The 15,188-nt window shown below is 47.9% G+C and overlaps 1 protein-coding gene across 7 annotated transcripts in view; it reads right to left on the bottom strand.

The window, feature by feature from the left end:
* Positions 1-15,188, bottom strand: part of Adck1 (aarF domain containing kinase 1) — a 102,195-nt gene that overhangs the window by 12,630 nt on the left and 74,377 nt on the right. For all 7 annotated transcript variants that reach the window (XM_021178948.2, XM_085830581.1, XM_021178949.2 and 4 more), the window contains 2 exons: positions 9,031-9,189; positions 3,538-3,654 (listed from right to left, as the gene is read on the bottom strand). In XM_021178948.2, coding sequence (XP_021034607.1) covers positions 3,538-3,654; positions 9,031-9,189 — 276 coding nt within the window. The remainder of the gene's footprint in view (positions 1-3,537; positions 3,655-9,030; positions 9,190-15,188) is intronic.

Below are 15,188 nucleotides of genomic sequence, written 5' to 3'. Positions count from 1 at the left end.
GCCCTTTGACAAAGACTGCCCTTTGACAAAGACTGGCACCAAGGACATCTGAGAGACGGAGTTTCGGTGTCATTGTGTATTGAGCATATACATCAGGCTCATCACTGTGCCAACTGAGCTGTGCTTCAGTTGTCAAAAGATCTCTAGGTCACTCACGGTCAGCTGCAGCCAGGGAAACCAGGGTTCCTAAAGAACAACCCCACAGCAGAATGGCTGACAAATGACAGAGCCTGCACTGGACTCCAGAAAATTCCTCTGGCCCAAGCAATCAATACCTCTGCTGTGAGAAAACAAAAAAATCCCCAGGAACTACCTGGGGACTCCACTAACACCCATGAGCATCCTAGAGTGATGGGGTTAGAGAGAAGACGGTTTTCCTTCCAGTGATTTCAGGAATTGAGTCTTTAGCGTCTTCAGATTCTAGCCAGCTGGGAGGGCCAGGAGGTTGGAATGATGCTGAGCACAAGTGAGAAGTCCTATTCTGCCCACATGAAGCAGTGACAGAAGCAAAGGTAATCAGGGGAAAGGGAGTGGCTTCAGATGGCACTACCTGCCAATCAAGCACCTCCAAGTCTATGTACTCACAGGCCAGAGACAGAGGACAGGAAGGGAACAAAGGTTCTCAAGGATCTTATAGAGGAAGAGATACCTCCGTGAGTAATGCCCTCATGAATTATGAATTAGGAAAATGTTCTGTATTTTACTATTATTGTTATAAGCAATACATGGCTGTATTGCTTATAACGCTCGCGTGGTGGCATCTGTCACACAGCAGAAAGGACTTGGCCTCCTATCTCAAGAACTTGACTCAAGGCCACCAGAGCAGTGAATGGCAGAGCCAGGCATCCTCGGGCGCCCAGCCTGTCTAGCACCAGGTCTCTTGGAAGCCCCATGCTTGGTTCTGTCCACATTTCTATTCTAGCACAAGCGGCAGTGCCTGCACATAGTAGGTACTCAAAACATACGCTGAAAGGTGACTCTGAGATCCTTCACTGTTCCTACAATGACAGGAATGGATTTTGGAGTTACTGCAAGAAGTAAACACAGTCAGGGCTTCGGGCTACATGAAGAACAAAGTCACAGGCTCCACTCCCTTGCAGACGCCTTCAAAATGACTTCAGAGAGAAAGAAGAGGCAACAGGCCCAGCACAAGAAGAACAGAAGGCATAATCACAGCAGCCAATGTGAGACAGGAGGACCATGGCCTGGGACAGATGGGGACAAGTGGTGATGCAGCAAAGGCTGAGGAGCCTTGAGCCAGCTACAGGTGCTCTGTGACTATGATCTCAACTCCAAGGAGGCTCAGTACCTGGCATCTCTGCAAACAGATTTTGAGGGTCCTAAAAGGAAAGATGAGTTAGAAGGTTTCAAGGGTTTGAGCTATCTCCTAAGTCCATCCCCACTTTAACAGAAGTTTGCTCCCTGGAGAGTGAAAGAACAGACTCCACAGTTCTCCTCTAACTGGGATCCTGATGACCAGGGCTGAATCCAAGACCATGTAATTATGGCCCTCTTTTCCAACTGCCTCTCTCCCTAAGGAAATACACTGCTGGTGGTATCTGTCCCCAGGGCCTCAGGATCCAGTGAGCCTTCATAGATAGGTGATATCTGCCCATCAGGTCCCCTGCACCTGTCCCTGCTGCCCTGTACTACCAATTCAGTCACCTTTCTCTTGGCTAATTTCATGCCAATTAAGCCAGGCCTCAGCCACAGCAGGGTCTTCAACACACACTCACTGAAATTCAATTAACCTTCGAAAAGGGTCTTACACTCGATAGTCCTCTGTGGCTAGAAGAAGCCCCATCTGTCTGCAGACGACTCCCGCATGACCTTTGCTTTTAATGAGATCAATGGAAATTGCTGTTACCATCTCCTAAAGTTTCTTGTAAATATGATCCTGGCTGTATATGCTACTACCATGGTCAGGGATATAAACAGGCTACAGCAGGCTGCTGGCTACTGGTGAGTACTGGAAGGTAGGTCTTGCGTGTTCACATTCGGGTGAGCATGGATAGCTCAAGGGCTTTACACTGGAGTGAGATCCGCTGCACACTCACTTGGACACTCTGCCACCCTTCTTCTCATTCTAGATTCTCCTGTGTACTCAGGGGTGGTTCTCGGGAATGTGCATAGCTATACGCACTCCTCCAACGCTTCTGAAATATGGCTCTTGAGCCAGTCAGTGCTCACTGAGCCATAGAGTCACTGGTCTATAAAATATTCAAATACAAAGGGTCCTTAATTGGAGGTCAGCTGGTCCATCATCTCCACTAAGAGAACTGAGGGCCAGAGAGGCAGGACTGCCTTACTTCGTTCTTGAAAAATTAGATGTCTACTAAGGTCTCTCCATCTGGATACTGGCTTTTCCCAGCAGCAGGGATAGAGGTCCTGACTCACAGAGAGTCCACCCGCCCAGAGTCCACTGGTCTCCAGCTGGCTTAGTCACAAGCAAGCCACAATATCAGTACACCTACTCATGTGTTTACATTCCCCCTGGAAAAATCAGAGCCCCCTCTAATGAGATGCCATTACAGCCTTAGCTTGCTAGATCCAAAGTAATGGGTGGATGGGGGTGGCCCCTGGACTGGAAGTCCATCGCTAGCCGGAGAGGCCAGTGATGACACAGGGCAAAGATGCTGGATCTCCCAATTAGCAGGCAGAGGCTCTGCTTCGTTTTAGGGAAATTCTAAGAGCTGACCTCCCAGTGGGACCAGCCAGTTCCCACTTCAGCCACACTCTGTGAACTACCCAAGCTCTGTCCTCCTCCCTACCCTAGGAGCTGAAAGCAAGGGGAACTATTGGATATTCTCAGTGTGCTGCTAACAAAGGGGCCTATTCAGCCCTCCTGCTGCCAATTTCCTGACAGTTACAAGTGGCTGCAAGTTCTACTGTGGACCCACATGGATCAGTGGGAGGGAGACAGAGAAGGTGGAGGAGAAAGGGCCTGGGTTCTAATCTTGGTTATAATCCCCACTGAGGAGCTAGCTGATAATTTCTGACTCCAGCATGGGGGGTTCTGACCACCCAGACCCTGCACATGAAGAGACTGTATTAACAATGGATGTGGGTGGGGAAAGTACAACCCCCTCATTCCTAGGGGGCCCTGTGGTGACCAAGAAGCAGAAGGTTGGAGACAAAACCTGGTCCACTAGCCAGTTTCCCTGATACCAGGGGAACAGGAGGTAAAGACACAACTCCGTCTTCTTTCTCCCTTGCTCTATGAAACTGATCGGTGACTGCAATCCTCTAGGTCAGGGTGGGAGTTGATGAATATGCTCTGTGCGGCTCAGTCACCTGTACGGACTTAGCGGCTGGGGGAAAAGAAGCCATCAGCAGAGTCAGCTCAGGGAAGTGTGCTTGTCCGTGTTGCCACTCTAGGCTCAGGGCTGGATGGGAAAACCTGGGAGACCTCTCCCTGATAGATGCATAGTTCTTTTAAAGGAAGCAGGCCAGGCTCTAGGGTCTCAGAACCCAGGCCTAGCCAAGCAGTCCCAACCACACTCTGTCCCTCTGTCCTAACACCAGCCCCCACCTCACCTCATTCACATCGATCTGGTTCTTCTCCATGTAGGCCCTGTCGTTGACCTGACCTCCCTCTACAAATTCCATCAGGAGCACCCTCTTGGTAGACAGCTCCCAGTGGATCTGGGGAACCTGCAGAAGGAAAAAGAGAGTCACGTCAGAGGAGGAGGCTGTGGGCAGGACCATCCCCTAGTAAAGTGCTGGGAGCCAGGCAGTGGGACGTACTGCTTTCTGGATAGAGCCATTGCCAGAGAGAACTGGGGTGAGGACCAGGCAGATGCCTCAGCCAGGTAGCCCTTACAGCGGAACTCCTTCACAAGTCCTTTACAAACGTAGGCGCAAGTTCCTCAACCCCCCACTGCCATTCCCTAAACCCCTGACCTTCCACATCCCTCACCTCTCACCCCAACTCCTCCTCCATCTTACCGTGAGCCACACACTATAATAGAAATGGGTACTTGGGAGAGGAATGTTCCTACCTGGAAACTGCTAAGGCTTTAACTAGAAACGTTCACTGTAGACTCGTCATGCTTCAGAGCCTGGTCTTCAGCTGGTGGTGTTATTTTTGAGAGGTTTGGGAACTTTTAGGAGGTAGGTCCTGGCTGGTGGAAGAAGGCAGGGCCTTCTAGAGGTTGGCCTCTGGTACAGGAGCCCAGCCCTGTATCTGGAAGTTCCATTTCCTGGATCCCTGTGATGGTAAGAACTTCCAGTATTCCCTTCTCAGCCACAAGCTCCACACTGACCTCACCGCCATGATGAGTGAAACCCTCTGAAGACATAAGCCGGAACAAATCTTTCCTTCCTTAGGTTGTTTCCATCAAGTACTGTGGTCAGTGTTGCACACATAGCTAAAACCAGTGCTAAGAGCTGCTTCCCTCTGCCTCTCCCTCCATCAGACCCTTGCTTGGTCCTAACCCTGCTACAGTTTCTGCACCTGGGAAATAGATATATTGAAGCAATGAACTGAGTTTGAACCAGAAGACAAATTCTATTTTCTCCTAGATTCTTACAAGCCTCCTGTGGCAGACAATGCTGGATCTTAACCCACTGTCTATTACCCATCTTCCTCTTCCCCACATGTGTGAAACTGAAACCTGTTCCCTGGCTGCCCCATAGCAGGTGGTCACATGATGTGGCTCTGGTTCATCAGAAGCAGCACTTTGTTAAGAGGATTCAGGGAAGGTTTCGTTTCTCTTCATAAAAGGATGCTTGTGGTACTGTTCCCCTCTTTCTCTCCCACCCTGAAGGTAAATGTGATTCTTGGGACAGTGACGGCCATCTTGTAACCACAGTGGGGGTAAAGGAAGGAAAAGAAAGTCAGGCCTGATGCTGTCAGAGTACCAAGTACCATCAGCAGGCAACTGCTGCACACCTTCTCACTCTATAAAAAATAATAAATATTTTAACCACATATAGGTGGGGGAGGGGGCAGATAATGTGCCTGTGAGCACAGGTGCCCAAGGAAGCTGGAGGCTTTGTGTCCCCTGGAGCTAGTGTTACAGGCCACCTATTATGGTGACTGGGACCCAGACTTGGGTCCTCTGGAAGAACAGTGCATGTTCTTAACTTCTGAGCCATTCTTCTAGCCATAAGAATAAGCATTAAATAAATAAATAAATAAATACCTAGCTAGCAGTAGTAGCAGGTAGCACGCTCCTTTAATCCCAGCACTCAGGAAACAGAGGAAGTCTTCCTCTGAGAGTTCAGGGCCAGCCTGGTCTACAGAGCAAGCTCCAGGACAGCCAGGGCTACATTGAGAAACACTGTCTCAAAACAAACAAACAAACCTGTCGGATTGGGCTTCGGTTCATTGCAGACAAATCATAAACTATTTAACATATTCCTACTCTCCCTGACTCTGAAAACACCGAAAAGCAAGATAGAACAGATTTCCGTGGGAACAGGAAGGGGTCAGAGGGCACCACAGGCTGCGTGATGTCACATAAGCAGGTGACACTATCAGTACCATCAAAGCCATGATGCTTTCAGCGTACTATTTCTCCAAGGTTTTGATGACTATCTCCTCTTAAGGAGAAAAACCAAAGGCAGTTCATCTAAGTGTCCCAAGAACCATCTAGACAGCCCTCAAGTCCAGCTGCACATTTCTCCTAGTTCTTCTGAGAAAGCTGTACCGTCGATCACTCTCTTACCTCGTGCCTCAGTTTCCTTCCCTGGCAAGGGGTCCGGAAGGGCATGGAGCTACCTGTATGTGAAACCCTGGTACTAAGTAAGAAGCAGATGAGCCTATGTTAAATTTTCACCATTTGGAAATCTAGGTTGATCAAGCAAGACGTTTATGACTCTCTGTTGCTTTGGATGTAAGATTCAGACACACTTGTCAACTCGAAACAAGTCCATGTCTGTCATTATCCTTGCTCCTGGTCTCCAGGGGAAAGGTATACTATTTGGGTACCTTTGGTTAAGTTTATCCATTGATTTGGATACCTCAGCTTGGCAGTGGGTCTTGGAGCTCTGTAAACATTAGGCCAGAGCCCGAGCAGGACCTACTAGGTCATTTGGAGGACAGCCAGGAGAGCACCAAGGTGTGGGGTGAGAGCCTAAAGCTGAAGTCTCTCTGGGCTGCCTGGGCACGGGCAGGAATAAGCCAGGGACTCCTTCCCATACCTTCGTTCCCTATGATGTGACCACTCCAGCCTGATAATCACACACCCTTTTCCTCAGCAACTCGGGGCTGGATTATCACATGGAAATGACCACAAAATCACAAAACAGCAAAAGTACATGACTTGTCCCTCAAGTCCCCAAATGGTTATGTCTCACCACTGCCCGTCTCCTTCTTACATCCAGGAAGGAAAAAGAAAGAGACAAAAACATTGGCACCTGGCTATAAAGGAAGCAAGCTTAGGGAGGCATCTCACCAGGGACTCACTGGCCCCAGCAGGGCCACCTCTGGCCTATGAGACCCTGGCTCAGGGTCTACGTCATACAGGACAGCCCCCCACAAAGGCCCACCTGAGAGCTCCACCTGCTACCACATCAGGACAGCCCAACCTCTATAAAAAGTCCCACGACCTTGCTTGGGTAGCCAGGGCCTCGTGGTGGGGCCTAACCATGCACCTCTACTCTGTCTGTGCACTGTGGAGCCTCTGTTATCATCCAGGATACAGTCCTCCTGAAGTCAGAGCTCAGGCTCCTACTTGCTGTATTGACTGTGGACACACGGTCTCTCTGAGACCTAGTGCACCCCTAGTAAGATGATGTGGGTGGCATGAGCCTGCTTCAACCTCATGCACCACTGGCATGGAAAGAGGACAAGTGTCCCACACAGAACCAAATGCTGAGCTGTTGGCTAAACCGTGGCTGTCCTGTGACAGCTACGCAGTGACCCATGAGGATCCTGATCCACCTCAGAGCTGAGTCAATGCCATACGCTCACACACTCATGCAAACATCATGCAACATAGTTGTCTTCTGTGATTCAGATTTCTGAATCTGTAGTACTTGTTTCAAACAAGTACTACACAGGTTGATGTGCAGGCTTTAAGCCATGCTGTCTCCCCCCTAACCCTGCTTCTGCCTCTTGCTGGTTTACTATGTCAACCTAGGCTAATGCCTCGATCACTTGGGACTTCTGCTTCCCCACCAATGACACAGGGTTCAAAATGGTACCTCTTTTGTGAGGCCACTCTACAGATTAGAGAGTAAATATATGTGAAACACTTTTAAGTGTCTAACACATTAAAAGGTCATATGTTATCATGCATGTTGCTCATCTTTGAAAGTCTAATGAGCTGGGACACTTCTCCAAGAGCTCGCATATCCCTCAGGGTCCTGACCACACACAAAATACTCTGGAGTGACCCTGCCTGATGTGACACACTCTCATCTCCACTCGAGCTTTTATCTATACTGGTTTCAAACCTATGCTTAGACAGTTTCTCCTTTCCTTCCTGTCCCCAACTATCCCTCAGGTTAATCACAAGTCTGAATGCCTGCAACAGCCCTATTCTACGCATGCTCAGATCTGTATTGTTCAGTCTGGCTGCCCTTCACCTTCTTCTGGCATCCTCTCTATTTTATTCAGAGATGGGCTGAGACCCAAAGATTTACTGTGAAGGGTCGAGGATATTAAACGCCCCCTTAGCACTGGAAGAGGCCTCGCACATGAGAGGCAAACTCGTTGCTGAGACTTAATTACGCACAGATGTTGTGATGGGGTGCCAGCATGCAAGAGCAATCCATCTACAGTTTTAAGAGCTGAGCTGGGTTCACCGTGCAGAATTTGCTTCCTGCTTATGATGTGCTTAGGCAAAATTAATTACTTAGGAGCCTTCATCCCTCCATTGTCTTAGGAATGGTATGTGAGTTCTGGCAGCAGTGGGTCAGATCACTATGTTAATTATTTACCAATTTGGCATCCTTGTTTCAAAAATCTGTGTTGTTGTTATTATTATTATTATTACACGTCTTGGTCTGGCAGTTGCTAGTTGGCTCCAGCCAGAGGATGATTCTGCTGTTTCCATGGAAACGGTGGAGGAGATTGTTGGGTTTGTCTGGCTCAGCACTCCGGCACTAAGGGGCACCTCTGCCAGGTGAAAGGCGGCAGAAACTCTGAGGTGAGCAGCAGACACAGAGTCAGAGAGCCTGGGCTAAAACTGGAACTCTACCCAAGACACAGCTGTGTACAGGGATGGGCTGGAAGGGCTCGCCATCAGGATGTGTCAGCATCCTGTCAGGGCCTGACACACTGAAACGCTCGCTCACTGAACACTGCATTCTCCTCCCTGCAGTCAGCCCTTTTTGGAGGCCTTCTGAGCTCCCTGCCCTGGGTAGATTAAGCGTTTCCTCATGGGAAGCCACCAAAATAAATATGAAGGTCCACTGTGTGCAAAACACTTTGTAAGACAGGCAATAATGTATCTGCTTGCTCCCATTAAGTGGGAAATTTCTAGAACGGCGCCAAAAGGGGGCCTCCCACAACACACCAAGAGACCAAGGAAATAATAAATATAGGATAAGGAAGAGGAAAATTGGTATGTGCAAGTGAATACACCTTTGAGGCCCTAAAGCCTTACACTTCTTTTTCTGTGTTCCTGAGGAGGTTATGTGTCTGTTTCTCTGGGGAGCCCCAAGGTTTCTGCTGTAAAGCTCTGCATACTGTAGTGCTGTCTAGAAACACTGTTGTAACAAAACTGTGTACTACAGGAGCAAATGTAGCATGCATCTTTGGAGCCAGATCAGAGTACAGAAGTGTTAGCTGTCACCGTCACTCACTGCATGTTCTGTGGAGGCAGAGGCCATAGAACACAGGCCCACGGGGTACTCAGTGTTGAGCACGCAACGAACAGCTGGTTCAACAATCATATTAGGGTTCACTCTTGGAAATTGCCTTCAAGGGCTTCCATGTGGGTCTCCAATTACAAATCACTCATCTTAAGTAAGAAACTTTGGCAAAGAGATGTCCCAGCTCACGCCCTCTATGTAGGGACAGCCAGGGTAGGGCCCAACTGACCCCTGCACTCATCCTCGACGGTCCCGCTCTCCTACCTTTAGGAAGTTAAAGTGCCTGAGCATGTGGGCCACTTTCTCGGCGTTCCTCCCTTCATTCAGGAAGTCCAACTCGAGAGGCAGGTTCTTCTTGGCTTCATCCACCAGCCACATGAATTCGAAATCTGGGAAAAGTTGCTTCACGGCCAGGACAAGCACCTGAAAGCCACCAAGCGACCTGTCAGCCAGTCAGCCCACGGCCCCCACCACGGAAGGTACCCTCCCTACCCTGTTGGGGGATGATTCTGTGCGCTGTGTAATCAGATGCTGATTACTGGGCCCAGAGATGGGGTCGCAGCCCTGACAGATTGGCATTGCCAAGCATCTCCTGTCTTACTTTCATGTAAAAATTGTTTTCTGTCACCTCTGGTTGGTTAATAAAGAGCTGAGCAGCCAATAGCTGGACGGGAGAGAAAAGATGAGACTTCTGATCCCAGGGAGGGGGATCCTGGGTGGAGGAAGGAGAGGAGGGAGGTCACCAGGAAGAAGTTGCCATGAGAGGCTACGAGAGAGAGAGACACCATGGAAAGGATGGACGGAGCAGGAGCAGCCAGAGCAGGACCAAGATGGCAGGTGGCTGGGAAGTAGGCCAGACTGGCACAGTTGTGTTAAAACAGATGAGAACCCTGCCCAACTAAAGTGCAAGAAGCTTTTTAATAAATATAGCAGGTCTCCATGTCATTATTTCAGAGCAAGGGCAGGTATAGAAAAGCCCTGAACTTTTGCTCTATGCCCTGCCTGGGTCTCCCGTGAAGTACACATGGGAGAGAGAACTGTTTTCCTGGCCTCTGCCACAATAATTGTACCAAGTCCAAAATGTTACGAAGAGACCGGCATCCAGAAGTAACCGTGACGACTGTTGGCTAGGTACTGCCTGGCTGGGTACCCAGCATCTTGCTCCAAATCCACACAATCATGGGAGACATGTAGGAACATGCCATGTCACTAACCGGGGCTCTGAGAGTTCCTGTGATGTCACTAACTGGGGCTCTGAGAGTTCCTGTGATTTCTTTTTTTTACAAATCTGTACAGTTAGGAAGCCTTGTTTAAGGCCACTTTCGTCATCTGTGATGTGGCCACGCCCATATTTGTTCAAATTTTTGTCATTGTTTTGTTGGTGATGGTGGTTGCCTGTGCCAGAGACTAAACCTAGGGCCTTGCGCATGGTAGGTGGGCAGGTTCTCACTAACTGACCGAAATCCCTAGGCAGAGCTGTTCTTGCTCAACCTGTTCAGAGTAGAGAAGGTGCTTCCCACTGCAGCTGATACCTTCACTTGCTTCAGCCTCAAGGCTGGGATTGAAACACTTGTGATACAGACTGAACATGCCTGACTCAAGGTTCTAGCATCAGAAGTGCTCCAAGACCTGAAACTTCCTGAGTGCCCGCATTATATCACACATGGAGATGTTCACCCCTGACCTCATGACAGGCTGCATTCAAAAATGCAAGAGCACTAAAATTATTACATAAAATTTACCTTCAGGCTACCAGGTAAAATGTATACGAGACATAAATGAGTTCTGTCTTTAGACATAGGACCATTCCCAAGATGCCTCATTATATAGGTACAAAATTCCATAATCCAAAAAAGCTCAAAACACTCCTGGCCCCAAGCATTTTTTATAAGAGATATGCTCACCCTGCCTTATTTTCTATGTTGTCTGCATAAGATAAGACTTCATAATTTAAAAAAAAAAATTGGAATAAAGAAGCATCCAGACTTGACAAGACCAAGGTTTGCCCATCTAGATAAAGAATGCAGCATTTTGACACCTGGGTTCCCCGTGGATCCTTGAGTGATGAGATGACAGGGGTGGGGTGGGGTGGGGTAGGGTGGGGAGTCTGACCTGGCATGTGGTATGGTTCTGATGGTGTGAGTTAAACATCAGAGACAGAGGACAAGAGCCCAGTGGGAGGAGCCAAACACGTGCCGAGGCTCCTCAGGTGTGGTGGGCTTGGTGACAGTGTCCCCTCACTTCCCACACTCCATTTCCAACCTCCAGAAGGACTCTCTGGACCCCCACTGACAGGCAGATTCTGTGCCTCCCTCCATTGGTGCTGATTAACATGTGAGAAAGAGAAAATTCCAAATCTATTGTAAACCCATCACCCAAAGGGCATGTGCTGCTCTGTCTGGAACCTATGTCCTCTGTGATGTACCAGGTGCCATCCTGATGACTATCACACAGGGTTACCATGGTCAATTTCTAACAAAACCAATTTTAATTACACTGGACCATTGTCTAATTTCTTTTCGGTCTTGTCTAGTCACTCACGGGCTAGACCTGTGACCTTACACCAACTGACTTCATTTGTTGTGTTTCTGTTTGTGTCTCATGATACACACAGTGGGCCAGGGTACTGTGCATCAGATCCAGGCACCTAGACAGAACAGCCTACATAAACCGCATCTTATCAAGGTATCCTCAGATGACCCTCAGCTGCCACTGAAGTAGGGACAGAGCGAGTGCACAAAAAATAAAAGTGGCTGTCACACGACTAAGCCCAGCCTGGGAGCCTCAGGACCATTGAAAGGGACTGAATTCCTCTCTCTGAGTCCAAGTTCAGGCAAAAACCAAACCAAACCAAAACCAAAACCAAAGAAAACCAACCAACCAACCAACCAACCAACCAACCAACCAAACAAACAAACAAAAACCTTTAAGGCTTTTTGCTCAGGTCTAGACGCTCAGGAGAAAGGGCTCAGGAGAGGCCCAGGAGAGCAGCCCAGGAGTTCCCTTACTTATACAATCAGCACTTGACATCATGGGCCAAACTTGGGTCTACACAGGGTAGCCTATGGGAGCCTACACAGGTCTGTGCTGGGGGAGCTGCTGACCAAGCAGCCGTTACTCACTGTTTTCTATAGTTCATGCTATTTATGAAATTTTTAATTATCCTTAATATCCAAGCATACTGAAAGGTATTTTAAAGGTTTTTCCATCACTAATCATTCATATAATTAGTCAATCCTAATGCTATTGGTCACCATTAGTACTCTATGCCATTCATCACAAAGGCAGACACTTTATTAATATTCATTGCTAGTAGCTAATTAGTACATTAATCCATAACCCCAAACCTTCACAGAACTCGGAGATCTGGGTTCCGAGTCACTGTGGGTGGTGGGTCCCACAGTGGTCACACAGCCCCTCTTACCAAGGGAGAATACAGGAAACCTGTGGGCATCCAAACCTGCAGATGATATAGCCCTTTATTTCCTGTTCTCTCTATACATAAAGGCTTATAATTCATAAATGAGGCATAGCAAGTCAGAAAAATACAAAGTAATTATAATAATATGTTGTTATACTGATGCAGTCTCTCAAAATTGTGCTCTCTTTTTGTGTTGAACTGACTGATTGGCTGTGGGTAGCTGAACCCCAGATAACTAAAAATTCTGAAAAAAAAAATCAAGCTGGAAAAAAAAAAAAGAGCATCTATTCTTCAAATGAGAGGTTTGCAGGCCAGTGAGAGGCCTCCATGAGCAAAAGCACTCACTGTGCATCCTGATGGCTTGACTTCAATGCCCAAAATCCACAGTGGAAGGGGAGAACCTGACCTCCACACAAGGCCACACAAGGTCATGCCATGCCATCACGCATTCTCTCTCTCTCACTCTCTCTCTCTCTCTCTCTCTCTCACACACACACACACACACACACCATGCACATACCAGTTTGAGAGGAAGCCAGAAGTCTCGCTGTTACAGCGGGTCACCCTCCCCCTATGTCAACTTCACATTCTGATAACAGTTACAAAGCCCAGGAAGTGCACTTCTTGGTTTTGCCCCTAGCTCAGGGGTTCACCAACCTCTGAGGTCCATTAGGTGAAGAGGAGGAAGGTAAGGGTCATAGCTGGCAGGGTAACTTTCACTGGCTTATGAGAGTCAAGCCTTCCTTCACCTTCTCTGCTCACTGCTCACCCATCCAAGTGCCTAAGCCAAAGTACATTCATTTTGGTTTCTCTTTGACAACAGATGCTGCTAACGAAAATAAAACAGGTGTTATCTTCTGTTTGCCTTTTTAATTTTTTCCCCAAAATGCACTTCCTCCATAAAATTCTCCCAGCAGCCAGCATTCTCACCAGCAGCCAGCGCTTACTCAACGCTCGCAGATGTTTATTGGACACTCGCATGAATGAAGAAGTGAATCAGCAAACGAACACATGAATTTTTCAAAGTATTCAGCATCTTCGAGACAATTACACGCACGGTTAAGGGATGGGAATGGTTTGGGTTTGGGGATTTGACTGGGGAAAGGGGTTACCTCTGAGTTCCTGAGAACAGAGACGAGCTGAGAATTTCCTTTCAAATCTGGAGCCTGATCAATCAAGATACAGTCAGTAATGCCTCCCTCAAGATAAAGTAATAAAAATATAGTAAGACACTGTGGTCCATGCCTGTGATGCCAGCACAAAGGGGAGTGGAGGCAGGAGGATTGCTGTGAGTTCACAAACAATCTTGGTTACACTAAGATGCTATGACAAAAAAAGAAAAGAAAAATACAGGTAATGAAATTATTGCCCTATATAGTAACTGCCTCACAGTAGAGAAAAAAATCAGTTGTAAGACAGACAAAAAGAATACAAAAACAAGATCACATGGAAGTCTGAAAACCAGTGATAGCTATTTTGTTTGTTTGTTTGTTTGTTATTTACTGGGTTTCAGGAAGATTGGTTTGGGGATTTTTTTGTTTGTTTCTCTTTTGTTTTTTAGGTAGGGTCTCTATGTAGCTGGATATACTAGAGCTAGCTATGTAGTCCAGGTTGGCCTCAAACTCAGAAATTCTCCTGCCTCTGCCTCTCAAGTGCTAGAATTCAAACCATGCATCACCAGGCCTGGCCATAGGGACAGTTATTTATAATTCCCAAAGGAAGGAAGTGAAAGCACCCGTCACTCAAGGCCCACCCTGTGCCAGCTCCATGTTACAGGAGCTCGTGGACCCCCTCTCATTCACCCACCCTGCCCACTTCACGAAGAAGGAAAGTACTTCTAGGAGCCCCCAAAAACCCTGAAACAGTTCATAATTGCCTCGCCAGAATCTGAACCCAGGTTTTTCTCAGTCCTTTCTAGTCCTGCTTTATTCAAGGCACTGTGAGCTAATACAATAGGAAACTTTGGTAAAGGGCAAAACACACTGGAGCCTCCTGTGACCAAATGCTATAAAAGAAACGCTACTCCATGCAAATCGGCACACGGAGAAAAGGCCCACACTGATCTGAGCTGGGGAAGACAGGAGCTGAGGAGGACGGACACTGCTCAGAGTGCGTAAACAGCCTGCCACTTAAAGGATCTTTAAGTTAGAAAGCTCATGCCTTTTAGAACACAAAGATACAGAATAAACACAATTTTTCATGGGATGGCTAGCATTCCTGCATATTTATATATCTGTTTATTTTAACTATAATCAGCTGTTAGATTTTGGTGCCGGTATAGAATTACCTAGCTGCCACCTTAATCGGTACTTTTAGGAAAGAAACAGGATGACAGACAGTGTGAACATGCTACCCAAAAATTTAACAACAGGACTGTCACCAGTCGTCCATCCCCTGGGAAAGGACAAGTGACATCAAGCAAGAGATCAGACATTGGCACTCAGGCTTGAGAGCTCTGCCTCAATGCATCTGACCACTTGGGGATTGTGGCACATGCATGGAGTGGCATTGGTCACAGCTTAGATCCTTAGGAGGGCAACAGAGTGAGAGCTGTACTTCAGCTGCTGCAACAGCTCTACAGGCAATGGCAGATGGAGACAGGGGTGGGGGCAGAGGGGAATGATAACATAGGAGCTGGGGACAAAGGACTCATCACCAGCTTACAGCCTACCGAGTGCCACTCTGCTCCAGCAGTGACCATGGCAGTAAATATGACCTGCTGAACTTCCAGCACCTTGCGTAGGAAGGAACTGCAGTGCTGGCTGCAGGTGGAAAGATGGTGCCCGTCCCCTCAGCCCTTCCTGCTGAATCACTGTTCCAATCTCGGGGCCCAATTAGTCTGGCTCCAAACAGCCACACAAATCAATAAGCGTCACTAGCTGCGCATCTCAAAATGGAGTTACCCCAACTGCTCAGGGGACAGTATCGGGTGATAATGACAAAGCGGGAAAGCATCCTGGCTGCACCTCTCTCTCCTGGACAATGTCACCAGTGTCACCAA

This window comes from Mus caroli, unplaced genomic scaffold (assembly GCF_978045245.1).
Source record: "Mus caroli unplaced genomic scaffold, Mus_caroli_1 scaffold_14, whole genome shotgun sequence".
NCBI classification, from domain to species: domain Eukaryota; kingdom Metazoa; phylum Chordata; class Mammalia; order Rodentia; family Muridae; genus Mus; species Mus caroli.
Note: the sequence above shows the minus strand (reverse complement) of the source record. Positions and strands in the feature narration are given on the sequence as shown.